General features: G+C 41.6%; 1 protein-coding gene across 9 annotated transcripts in view; it reads left to right on the forward strand.

The window, feature by feature from the left end:
* The window catches only part of KMO (kynurenine 3-monooxygenase), a 622,272-nt gene extending 609,162 nt beyond the window's left edge, over positions 1-13,110 (forward strand). For 5 of the 9 annotated variants that reach the window (XM_056566897.1, XM_056566896.1, XM_056566901.1 and 2 more), the window contains one exon: positions 12,665-13,108. In XM_056566897.1, coding sequence (XP_056422872.1) covers positions 12,665-12,844 — 180 coding nt within the window. In that variant the 3' untranslated portion in view covers positions 12,845-13,108. Of the gene's footprint in view, positions 1-12,664 lie in introns of all 9 variants that reach the window. The other 4 variants (XM_056566902.1, XM_056566903.1, XM_056566899.1 and 1 more) reach the window with 3 other exon arrangements.
* The last annotated feature ends 429 nt before the right edge of the window (positions 13,111-13,539 follow it).

A 13,539-nucleotide genomic window follows, 5' to 3' on the forward strand; every position in this document is an offset into this window, starting at 1 on the left:
TACTGTATGGCTGGAGGCTGTATGTCTGTGGGGAACATACTGCACCTAATGTGGGGGGAACTATACTGCCAACGTAATGTGGGGGACTATACTGCCAGCCTAATGTGGGGGAACATACTGCCAGCCTAATGTGGGGGACTATATTGCACCTAATGTGGGGAAACATACTGCCAGCCTAATGTGAGGGACTATATTGCTCCTAATGTGGTAGGACTTTACTGCCGGCCCAATGTGGGGGACTATATTGCACCTAATGTGAGGGACTATATTGCACCTAACTATTTACTGCCGGCCTAATATGGGGGACTATATTGCACCTAATGTGGGGGAACATACTGCCGGCCTAATGTGGGGGACTATATTGCACCTAATGTGGGGGAACATACTGCCAGCCTAATGTGGGGGACTATATTGCACCAAATGTGGGGGAACATACTGCCAGCTTAATGTGGGGGATTATATTGCACCTAATGTGGGGGATCATACTGCCAGCTTAATGTGGGGGAACATACTGCCAGCTTAATGTGGGGGACTATATTGCACCTAATGCGGGGGAACATACTGCCAGCCTAATGTGGGGGACTATATTGCACCTAATGTGGTGGGACTTTACTGCCTGCCTAATGTGGGGGACTATATTGCACCTAATGTGGAGGAACATATTGCCAGCCTAATGTAGGGGACTATATTGCACCTAATGTGGGGGAACATACTGCCAGCCTAATGTGGGGGACTATATTGCACCTAATGTGGGGGAACATACTGCCAGCCTAATGTGGGGGACTATAGTGCACCTAATGTGGGGGAACATACTGCCAGCTTAATGTGGGGGACTATATTGCACCTAATGTGGGGGAACATATTGCCAGCCTAATGTAGGGGACTATATTGCACCTAATGTGGGGGAATATACTGCCAGCTTAAAGTGGGGGACTATATTGCACCTAATGTGGGGGAACATACTGCCAGCCTAATGTGGGGGACTATATTGCACCTAATGTGGTGGGACTTTACTGCCGACCTAATGTGGGGGACTATATTGCACCTAATACTGCCGGCCTAATGTGGGGGAACTATACTGCCAACCTAGTGTGGGGGAACATACTGTCAGCTTAATGTGGGGGACTATATTGCACCTAATGTGGGGGACTATATTGCACCTAATGTGGGGAACTATATTGCACCCAATGTGGGGGAAAATACTGCTAGCTTAATGTGGGGGACTATATTGCACCTAATGTGGGGGACTATATTGCACCTAATGTGGGGGAACTATACTGCCAACCTAATGTGGGGGAACTATACTGCCAGCCTAACGTGGGGGAACTATACTGCCAACCTAATGTGGGGGAACTATACTGCCAACCCTAATGTGGGAGAACTACAACCTAATGTGGGGGATCTATACTGCCAAGCTAATGCCAACTGCCAACCTTTATTAAGATGAATGAGGGATGGATCCCGAAGGGACTGACAGTGGGCGATACATTCCACTAAAAAAGGCCTGATGAGATGAGCTGCCTTGGGCTAAAAATGGTGCACATGCTGCTGTATTTTAATCTCCGAATGCCGGATGACTTGCGTGACTTATCCACCACCAACTAGGGTTCAAGCTGCAATGTTTTAGGGCACTTTCTGCCTGGGAAACAAACATCAATTTTTCTGGCCGCTGCTAATGCTGCTGCAACAATACCTAATTTTTCAGGCATGTGTACATGCCTAATTTTTCTGGCCTCTGGTGCTGCACTGTGGCTTCAAAAACCAAACCAAAAAAAAAGGAAAGAAAAAAAACGGATCAGTCCGATCATGGAAAATTGGAACATCTGAAGGAACGCAGACCTCTGAGGCTTGATAAAAGGGTACTTTATTGAAGGTGCACCTTCAATAAAGTACCCTTTTATCAAGCCTCAGAGGTCTGCGCTCCTTCAGATGTTCCAGTTTTCCATGATCGGTCTGATACGTTTTTTTTTTCTTATTGATGCACTGGACTCCTAGAGAGCATAGAGGAACCTGGATGCTCCGACCTTCCAACTAAATTTCAAAGCTAATGCAGGTGTTATGCTCTGAGCATAACACCCTAAGGTAAGGGTCTATCCTGCTGGCCCAAGAATTTATCTGCCTATATACCATCATACCTTAGTTTACCTGCACGAGGTGCGCACCGTTCTCTTTTTCTATACCCAAAACCAAAAAAACGGCACATAACAGGGATTAAACTGATAGGAGTGGTGTATTAAGTAGTACTATTCCTATCTGGTGGCACATTACATTGCTCGTGCAGTGCCCCAAATTTTAAGTAGGAGGTCCGACCAAGCATCTTTTTCCATCTCCCGGGTCCTAAAATCGATGCCATATACACGTCCCCTGATAGGGGACGTAACAGGGATTAAACTGCTAGGAATAGTACTACTTAACACACCTTACAATAACGCAGAGAGAGGCAATGCAGAGAGAGGAGTCTGAAGAAGAGGAGTCAGAGGAGGAAGGTGGCTTTGAGGAGGTGAAAGACCAAACACAGCAGGCGTCCCAGGGGGCTTGTTGTCACCTTTCGGGGACCCTTGGTGTTGAACGTGGCTGGGTGGAGGAAGAGACCTTCAATGACATCAGTGAGGACAAGGAACGGGACATGGCTATGGCTTGGTATCCAACCTTGTGTAAATGGGGAGTTTGCGGTTGTGCAAATGGAATGTTTGCGGTTGTTTTGGGTGCGTTAAATGGGGAGTTTGGTCTGTCACTGCGAAGCGGGCGTAACCCTTACACTACCTGATCGAAACAACATCATACCTGATGTTTTAAAGCACATTATTCCAAACAATTTAGGAATGTTAGGTGATTTATGCCCTTTATAGATTAAAACCTTTACATCAACTATGTAATTTTCCATGGGAGTTTTGCTATGGATCCCCCTCCGACATGCCACATTCCAGGTGTTAGTCCCCTTGAAAAATTTTTCCATCAATATTGTGACCAGAAAGAGTCCCTGTGGGTTTTAAAATTCGCCTGCCTATTGAAGTCTATGGGGGTTCGCCCGTTCACGAACTTTTGCGTAAATTCGCGTTCGCCGTTCGCGAACGGAAAATGTTATGTTCGTGACATCATCATAACCATCGTGCCTGAAGACCTGACAGGTCTTTGTGAAACCATCGTGCCTGTAGACGTGACAGGTCTTTGTGAAATCATAATTCCTGTAAACGTGACCGGTCTTTGTGAACCATCATGCCTGTAGAAGTGACAGGTCTTTGTGAACCCATCATTCCTGTAGTCATGACAGGTGTTGTGAAAATTGTCATGCCTGTAGACATGACAGGTCTTTGTGAAGCCATCGTACCTGTAGACATGACAGGTCTTTATGAAACCATCGTACCTGTAGATGTGACAGGTCTTTGTGAAACTATCATTCCTGTAGAAATGACAGATCTTTGTGAAACCATCGTGCCTGCAGACGTGACAGGTCTTTGTGAACCATTGAGCTAACCGTATGCACCTAATAACATACTAATCCCATGCACAGAATAACTGTAACCGTATGCACAGAATAAAACATACTAACCGTGACATGTGATAAAACCAGCTAACCGAATACACAGAATAAAACATACTAACCACAATACATAGGTTAGTAAGGTTGAAAAAAGACATACGTCCATCAAGTTCAACCAGGGAATTGAAGGGTAGGGGTGTGGTGCGAGGCGCGCTATTGGGGAAGGGATGGGATTTTATATTTCTTCATAAGCATTGCTTCTTCAGACCTGACATCCCACTTACCGAACACAACATGTCGGAGGCCGAGGTACACAGCAAGCCAGTGGAAGAAAAAGGGGCCAGCTTCCGGATCTTCACAAAAGGTAAGAAAATACATATATACATAATCACAACACTCATAAAAAAACACATACTTATACACACATAACACACAAACATAATAACAAAAAACTCTATAAACAAGAGAGAACCCCTTTAATATACTTATATACATTTATCATATCCCCCCTTAAACATCTCTTCTCAAGACTAAACAAGATCTACAAGTACACCCAGATCCGTCTGGCTCTGCCAGTTTAATCCCCCCCCCCCTCCCTATGGAAAATAAAATGTAAAAAAAAAAAAATGCATCTGGGTACTACTAACATGCATGCATCGTATGATGCATGCATGTTATTAGTACCCAGATGCATGTTTTTTTTTTTTTTTACACAATAAACACAACAACAACAAGAAAAAAAAACAGATCTCATAACGCTAAAGAAAAGAGTTGAGAAAGGAATGGGTAAGAAGAGAACCTGGGTACATTCACACCCGTTTATATGTACGTTTTTTCTCTTAATTCCACTGCCAGCGACTCTTTAACTCTCTCAAGGGTGTGTTCACCTAAAGGCAGAGAGTGAAGACCTAATTGTACTCTATTTCTTAGAGCTTGAGATCACCCACGCTTGGAGTTCCGTGATTTTATCCCTCCAATGGTCCCATATCTCGCAGTTGCTCTTATAATTTACCATGTTTTCTAAGTTATCCAACCGTAATCTTTCCATTATACATGCATGACTTAAGGTGTTCAGAATTTCTATTCTACTGGGAAGATCCGGTGTTTTCCAATTTCTAGCTATAGCAATGCGAACTGCAGCTAACAGATGGAAACAAATTACTCTATCTTTATAGGGGAGGGTTTCAAGCCCCATATTAATGAGGGCTACTCCCGCACCCCATTTTAAACCTACCCCTATCATGTAAATTATAAAATTATTTATTTCCTTCCAAAGGGGTTGGATTTGGGGACAAAACCACCAGATATGCATAAACGAGCCTGGGGCCTCCTTACATCTCCAGCATAGTGCATTATTGCCACTCGGGTACATTTTCTTAATTCGTGTTGGTGTAAGGTACCAGTTTGCGTGAATTTTCTAAATGAGAGGCGCAGTGTGACAATCTAGAGGGTAGGGCATAGATTTTCGTCCAGTGTTCAGGCGGGATATGTACATTCAAATCTTTTTCCCATTTTCTTTGAAAACTAAGAGAAATCCCCCGCGTTGTGTACTGGCATGCTTTATATGTTTTTGATATGGCTCCCCTCCCTCCCTTATTTAATAAGAAATACTTCTCGTACGGTGTGATTTGCATATTTCCCTTACATTTTCCTAATAAGTGACGAATCTGTAGGTATTTAAAAAAATCCTGAGAGGGGAGGTCATATTGCTTCCTAATGTGTTCAAAAGGTAACAATAAGCCGTTATGGCATAGTCGTTTAGTGCTGCTAATACCTTTATTTACCCATGCTAAGAGTTCTGTGTCTGGGAGCGCTTCTCTTATTACCTCTAACGGGATATTATCGTATGGGATGTGGTGAATTATATTTTTAGCTAAAGCAAATTTCCACATTTCCATACTTATTTTTGCTGTTGGGCTAGTTGTAGGGATTGTATTTTGTTCTATTGAGATCCTGGATAGTGTTGATTTTAGTGACCTTGCTCCCACTAAGGATGTTTCTATTTTTATCCATTTTGTCGTTATATCATTATGCCACCACTTCTGTAGTTGTGTAAGGGGAACTGCTCTATAATAGTTTACGAGTTCCGGACATCCCAGTCCACCTTCCTTAACCTGCCTATATAAAATTTCTGCAGACACTCTTGCGATGTTATTACCCCAGACATAAGGTGGATTGGAGTGTTTTTTATAAAGATGTTTGATATTTTCAACGGGAGGTTGCAGAACATGTACAATATTTTGGGCAATAACACCATTTTTATCACGGCTATTAAACCTACCCAAGAAATGGGTAGTTTAATTAGTCTTTTAATGTCTCCTTGTAATCTCTCCAATAGTGACCCTGTATTCATTGCTACCGAGTGTCCTGGAGAGATACATAATTTGATTCCTAAATATGTAATAGCCTCTTCTGCCCACTGGAAAGGGAATTTTGACATCAATTCAGCTTTCATTTCCTTATCTAACGTTAAAGGGAGGACTATTGATTTGGACATGTTTAATTTGTAGTGGCTTACTGACGCAAATTTGTCCAAGATTCTCATTAACGGCAATCAAGAGAGCTGGGGTTCTGTAATGGATAGCAGGGATATCGTCTGCATAAAGTCCAATCTTATATGTATCTTTTCCAATACTTATTCCTCTAATTTCTGCTTATGGATTGTGCTAGAGGTTCAATCATCAAGGCAAAAAGAAGGGGCGATAGGGGGCACCCCTGTCTAGTGCCTTTGGTGATTTCTATTTGGTATGAACTCGCGCCTCCGTACCTTATCCTAGCTGATGGATGAGAGTAGAGCGCCATTATTGCCGCTATCAGCTGGGGTGATATTTTAAATTTCCTCAGCACCAACTCGAGGTATCCCCAGTGTACCCGATCGAATGCCTTCTCCGCATCCAAGGATAGTAGCAGAGAAGGCACCCGATCGGACACTGCTTTTGAGATCAAGTTCAGGACTCGTCTTGTCCCATCCAGGCCCTGTCTTCCTTGTACAAACCCGACCTGATCCTCATTTATCAGGGAGGGGAGGAGACCATTCAGCCTATTTGCTATTAATTTTGCGTACACCTTTATATCACTATTGAGCAAGGAGATGGGTCTAAAATGTGATGGGTCACTTAGGTCTTTCCCTGGTTTTGGAATCGTTATAATTGTGGCTTCCAGCATCTCCTTACTTATTTGACCTGTATGCAATATGTTATTGAATAATTCTGTTAAATGTGGTAACAATCTCTTGCTGTGTGTGCTTTATAGAATTCATTAATTATACCATCTGGCCCTGGTGCTTTGGTAGTTTTTAGTGTATTAATAATTTTTTCCACTTCTGCTGGTGTAAAAGATGTTGTGAGTACTGTGCCCTCCTCTTCCGATAGACATGGGAGCTGTATTCTAGTCAGAAATAAATTTATAGATTCCATTGATGGTTGGGTAATGCTGTTGTTTTCTCTTAGGTTATATAACCCCCGAAAGTAAGCTGCTAGCCCTCTGGGCTTCCCTGACTTTAATCTGACTTGCCAGGAATTTCCCTGGTTTGTTGGACAACCAATAAAAACCTAACTTCATTTTTTTTAGAGCTAAATAAAACTGGAATAATTCTAAATTATGCAGCTCAGACGTAACGGTACTTATGGCTTCTACTAGGCGGGGGTTGAAATTTGTTTTATTCTGCCTATGGAGATCTGTCAGTTTTAGTTGGAGTTCTATTTTCTTCTGCTGTTTTTCTTTTCTAATATGGGCCGTTTGGGAGATGAGTTGGCCTCTCAGCGTAGCCTTAAAGGCACACCACAATGTGGTTTCAGAGTATACTGATCCCTTATTTATCTCATAGAAATCTTTAATCCAAGCATCAAGCTTTCCCTTCATTTCTTGGTTGAAAATTGTCTCGGTGTCAGCTCGCCATTGATGTTTCACTCTCTCCCTACTAGAGTTTTCTAATGTTAGTATAATTGGCGCATGGTCTGACCACTCAATGGTTTTTATTTCAGATGATATTGATATATTAAGCACTGTGTTTGTAATTAAAAAGTAATCTATTCGTGTGTAAATCTTGTGTGGTGATGAGTAAAAAGTGTAATCCTTTTCTAACGGGTGCCGGATTCTCCATACATCATAGATATTGTGTTGAGCTATGACCTTTGAGATTGCTGTTGGTTTTGATCGGATTATTTTAGAGGTGGAATCAATGGAGGGCCAAATTACATGATTGAAGTCTCCCATAACCACTACTCTCTCCTTTGGGGAAAATGCTGCCTTGCGTAAGACCTTCTGTAGGAATGTGTCTTGTTTTGTGTTGGGGGCGTAAAGACCTATCAGGACATATGGATTTCCATCTATTTTACACCTAATTAAGTATCTCCCTTCTTGGTCAACTATGCTCCCTGATACTACGATCTTCACTTTATTATTTATTGCTATTGCCACCCCTCCGGATCTCTTCCCTGCTGCTTGTGCTTGTGTAATGAAGGAGAAAGCTTTGTGCTGTAATCTATGTGCATCCTTTCCCTTCAGGTGAGTCTCCTGAAGACAAAGGATGTCTGCTTTTAAATTTATCGCCTCACTCCACATAAGTTTCCTCTTAAATGGGGAATTCAACCCCTTGCAGTTCAGTGACACTAACATTATTGTCATAGTGCAGTTGGTCTGAGAATTCGCGTTGTACCCGAATGAATCTGTTCTAATATTCTGTAGTTTCTGCCGGTGCTTTCCACCATGAGAGACTGATCGCTGGACACGGGAAAAAAATCATAATCACAAAAAACACTTCCAAACTTAGACTTACTGATAATTTATTAATTATCAGAACATCCATTCCAAATGGGTGAGCTTAACTATAAGCTCCTAGGGGGTGTGCTGGGACAGTGACAGTATATACCCGGACCCCAGTGACAGTATATACCCGGACCCCAGTGACAGTATATGCCCGGACCCCAGTGACAGTATATGCCCGGACCCCAGTGACAGTATATGCCCGGACCCCAGTGACAGTATATGCCCGGACCCCAGTGACAGTATATACCCGGACCCCAGTGACAGTATATACAGACCCCAGTGACAGTATATACCCGGACCCCAGTGACAGTATATATACCCGGACCCCAGTGACAATATATATACCCGGACCCCAGTGACAGTATATATACCCGGACCCCAGTGACAGTATATATACCCGGACTCCAGTGACAGTATATATACCCGGACCCCAGTGACAGTATATATACCCGGACCCCAGTGACAGTATATATACCCGGACCCCAGTGACAGTATATGCCCCTGCCCATTAGGACTATCCACTATGTGGGGCAGAAGAGCAGCCGGTGCCCTGGGGAGAGTACACTGTATCACTGGGTACACTGGTATATTGGGTACACTGGTATATTGGGTACACTGTATCACTGGGTACACTGGTATATTGGGAACACTATCACTGGGTACACTGGTATATTGGGTACATTGGTATATTGGGTACACTATATCACTGAGTACACTGGTATATTGGGTACACTGGTATATTGGGTACACTGTATTGGGTACACTGGTATATTGGGTACACTGGTATATTGGGTACACTGTATCAGTGGGTACACTGGTATATTGGGTACACTGGTATATTGGGTACACTGGTATATTGGGTACACTGTATCACTGGGTACACTGGTATATTGGCTACACTGTATCACTGGGTACACTGGTATATTGGGTACACAGATATAATATAGGTATTAGATACATAGATAGATCAGTGTTTCCTAACCCGGGTGCCTCCAGCTGTTGCTAAACTATAACTTTCAGCATGCCTGGAAAGCCAAACGCATGCTGGGAGTTATAGTTTTGCAACAGCTGGAGGTACCATGGTCAGCAAACACTGAGATAGATAGATAGATAGATAGGAGATAGATAGATAGATAGATAGGAGATAGATAGATAGATAGATAGATATGAGAAATTGATAGATATGATATATATATATATATATATATATATATATATATAATGAGATAGATAGATAGAAGATAGATAAAGTGTTGCAAAACTACAACTCCCAGCATGTCTGGACAGCCAAAGGCATGCTGGGAGTTATAGTTTTGTAACAGCTGGAGGCACTATGGTCAGCAAACACTGAGATAGATAGATAGGAGATAGATAGATAGATAGATAGATAGGTAGATAGATAGATAGATAGATAGATAGGAGATAGATATGAGAAATTTATAGATATGATATATATATATATATATATATATATATATATATATATATATGAGATAGATAGATAGATAGATAGATAGGAGATAGATAGATAAAGTGTTGCAAAACTACAACTCCCAGCATGTCTGGACAGCCAAAGGCATGCTGGGAGTTATAGTTTTGCAACAGCTGGAGGCACCATGGTCAGCAAACAATGAGATAGATAGATAGGAGATAGATAGATAGATAGATAGATAGATAGATAGATAGATAGGTAGATAGGTAGATAGATAGGAGATAGATAGATAGATATGAGAAATTGATAGATATGAGATAGATAGATATGATATAGATAGATAGATATGAGATAGATAGATAAAGTGTTGCAAAACTACAACTCCCAGCATGTCTGGGCAGGCAAAGGCATGCTGGGAGTTATAGTTTTGCAACAGCTGGAGGCACCATGGTCAGCAAACACTGAGATATAAGATAGAAATTAGATAGATAGATAGGAGATAGATATGAGATAGATAGATATGAGAGATAGATAGATAGATAGGAGATAGATAGATAAAGTGTTGCAAAACTACAACTCCCAGCATGTCTGGACAGCCAAAGGCATGCTGGGAGTTGTATTTTTAAAACTGCTGGAGGCACCCTGGTCAGGAAACATTAAGAAATTGCCCATTTAACTCCCACTGACCCCCCAAACAGCAATTTGCCCCTCAACCTTTTCCTCCCAGAAAATTACCTGTTGTATGGAGGGCCGCAGCGGTGGGCAGGGGAAGTCTTCCTGTTCCCCTTCGGCGCGGGCAGGTGATGTAGTCAGCAATGGAACAGGAAGCAAAGCACCTGCCTGCTCCAATAGGGCTGCAGCCTGCACACAGAGGAGTGTGGGGGGAGGGGGAGGAGCATCCCTCGGCTCTCTTCCCAGAGATGCATTGCGGCCAGGGCCCCTGCACTCACCTTAAAGGGCCGGAGGCTAACTATTTATAAAAAGAAAACAGTGCTGCAGCGGCCTGACCTAGGGCCCTAAGTAAGAAGCAGGGCCGGCCTGGGACAGTGCAGGGCCGGCCCTCTTTTTCTGTTATCATATTTATCGCGGGTGCCGGGCGGCCTATGCGGGCCGTCTGTGCAGGCCACTGGGCCTATTTTCATGTAGGGGCCTGGAGCGGCAGCTCCATCCACCCCTACGTTAATCCGGCCCTGGGTGTTTCTTTCCAAATCATATCCAGTCAACTGAATTTACCACAAGTAGACTCATGGTCAGAGGTAGAAACATCTCAAAGAGGATAAAAATGTTAGTTTTTCTAGAAACTTTGTTTTTACATTCTCATTATGGAGTACTGAGTGCAGATTAATGGGTAAATTTAAGCACCTAAACAAAATGTGGCAAAAGTGGCTGTGTATAAAATTGAATGATATATCAAAAGAGTATTAAAAGCCATCTTGAGTTCCCTGGTCTTAAAAAATTAACTTAGCTTAGAATGTTATGCTTTCATATGGTCATGGAACTCCCTTAGTAATTTCTAATATTTGAATCATTTTATGTATGGGGTGTTTTATCTTATATATTATTATCATTGCAGTTATCTTAGGTTAATATTACTTATTATTCTTGAGTTTTAAAACAAACTGTTGTAATTCAGAACTGTTAGGCTGGGTTAACATATATTCTTTCACTGATAATATGGTCTACTGAAATTGGAATACATCTTTAAGTGGGCGATGCACAGTTGATCCTGCCAACATTCTAATAAGCATGGTGAGGCTGTGTTCACACATTGCAGCTAATTATCGGGGCTGCACACCACATGTGTTTTTGCTGCAAATTACCAAAATCATTGTTAAAAAATTGTGCATTTTACAGCCATTATGCAAAGTATGCAAATCACTGTAAAAATGGTGTTATTTTTACTGCGATTTAGGTGATTTGTTGTTAAAAACACATGTGGTAAGTAGCTGCAGTACAACTAATTAGCAGCAACATGTAAACACAACCTGCATGTCTCTTTTCTTTCTGTTTGGATTATAGTTCTGTCTTAGGAAAATGGGAGCAGCCAGAGGTGTCCTTCAGAGGCTTTTAACCCTCTCCTTATAGCATTAACATGCATGTTCAGCCAATCCGAGCATGTATGTTTATAAGTTTATGTAGTTGTGGGGACTTTAAAGGGGCTTTTGGCTAAAAAGGGCTATCTTAAATAAGATAGCCCTTTTTAGCCAAAAGCCCCTTTAAAGTCCCCACAACTACATAAACTTATAAACATACATGCTCGGATTGGCTGAACATGCATATGTGCCATTCCGGACTGACATGGAGCATGGGTGGAGCTTAGTGATGTCATGCTCTCACCATGCTCCAAGTCAGCCCTGGAACGGAACATACAGTGGAAAATTGAGGGAGAACCACAGCATGGAACGGGACCAGGTAAGTATCATTGTGATCAGTGTCATCTGCACTACCTGTCTGTACCAACAGGTTAGTGCAGGTAACACTGAAGACAGATTTCCTTTAATGATGGTCATGCAAATGCATGACCATCATTAAAGGAAATCTGTCTTCAGTGTTACCTGCACTAACCTGTTGGTACAGACAGGTAGTGCAGATGACACTGATCACAATGATACTTACCTGGTCCCGTTCCATGCTGTGGTTCTCCCTCAATTTTCCACTGTATGTTCCGTTCCAGGGCTGACTTGGAGCATGGTCAGAGCATGACATCACTAAGCTCCACCCATGCTCCATGTCAGTCCGGAATGGCACATATGTCGGAAGATTGTTGGAGAACCACAGAACAGGACCAGATAAGTATAGTTGTCATCAGTGTCACCTGCACTACCTGTTTTTACTGACAGGTTAGTTCAGGTGACACTGATGACCGATTTCTTTAAATATGCCTAAGAAATACACTATAATGTATGTTTTGCATTTTAATAACATTGCGCAAGAATAGAATAAAACTGATATACTGAAATGTATTATTTTTCTTTTTTTTATAGGTTATAAATGCAGGACTTGTGACATGTGGATGCACAATGACATGCTGTGGCATTTACCTGCTAATAAAATATCTACCTCAAATTAGTAAGAAGGAAACATTTACACAGCTTGCACTGCACCTTCCATCAATTCGGTTCCTTTCCCTGCCAAACTTTGCTTTTACAAAAAGTTCTAATTAAGAGTAAAGTCACTGTTTTCTTCAAGAATCATCCAAAATAGAAAAGCAACACAATGGCCATGTGGGATCTTGCCTTCAGTCTCCAAACTAGCTAGCTGTAATACTTAAAAAAAAAAAAAAAAAATGTTTTCACATTTGAAATAAAATATTCTGAAATTGTCATAACATCTCTGTTATTGGTTTATTAGATAACATTGTAATGGCTCTACTTTATTATGCATGTCAACAGACAGACAAATAAACATAATTACTGTATAATAAAAGTTGTAAAAAATATAATTTTCATACAAAACATAAGGAAATAAATGTTATGTAATGCATTATATTATCTATGTTAAGACAGCAAATGCGAACCTCCTGGCAACATTCTCTAGAAATAGCAGTTGATCACATTATTTTTGCTTGTAATCACATACAAAAAAAATTACTTTATTGACCTTACCATTCTCTTTTGCTTTAGTACTGATGCTTTCCTGATACCTCACCAGTTTCTGTTTTTCAGGCTCCAGAAAGATGTGTTGTGTCAATTCATAAATGCTACAGTCAATCACAGACTGTAGGGGTCATGTGTCCACACGTCATTTCTGGACCTGGTCCAACAAAAACTGTCAGGGAACCATAGAAGTGTCGACATTGGAACAGTATAGGACAGATGATCAGCTGTTTAAATCAAAGAGGCAAATAAGTAACAAAATT

The sequence above is a fragment of the Hyla sarda genome, chromosome 3 (genome assembly GCF_029499605.1).
Source record: "Hyla sarda isolate aHylSar1 chromosome 3, aHylSar1.hap1, whole genome shotgun sequence".
Classification (NCBI taxonomy): Eukaryota; Metazoa; Chordata; class Amphibia; order Anura; family Hylidae; genus Hyla; species Hyla sarda.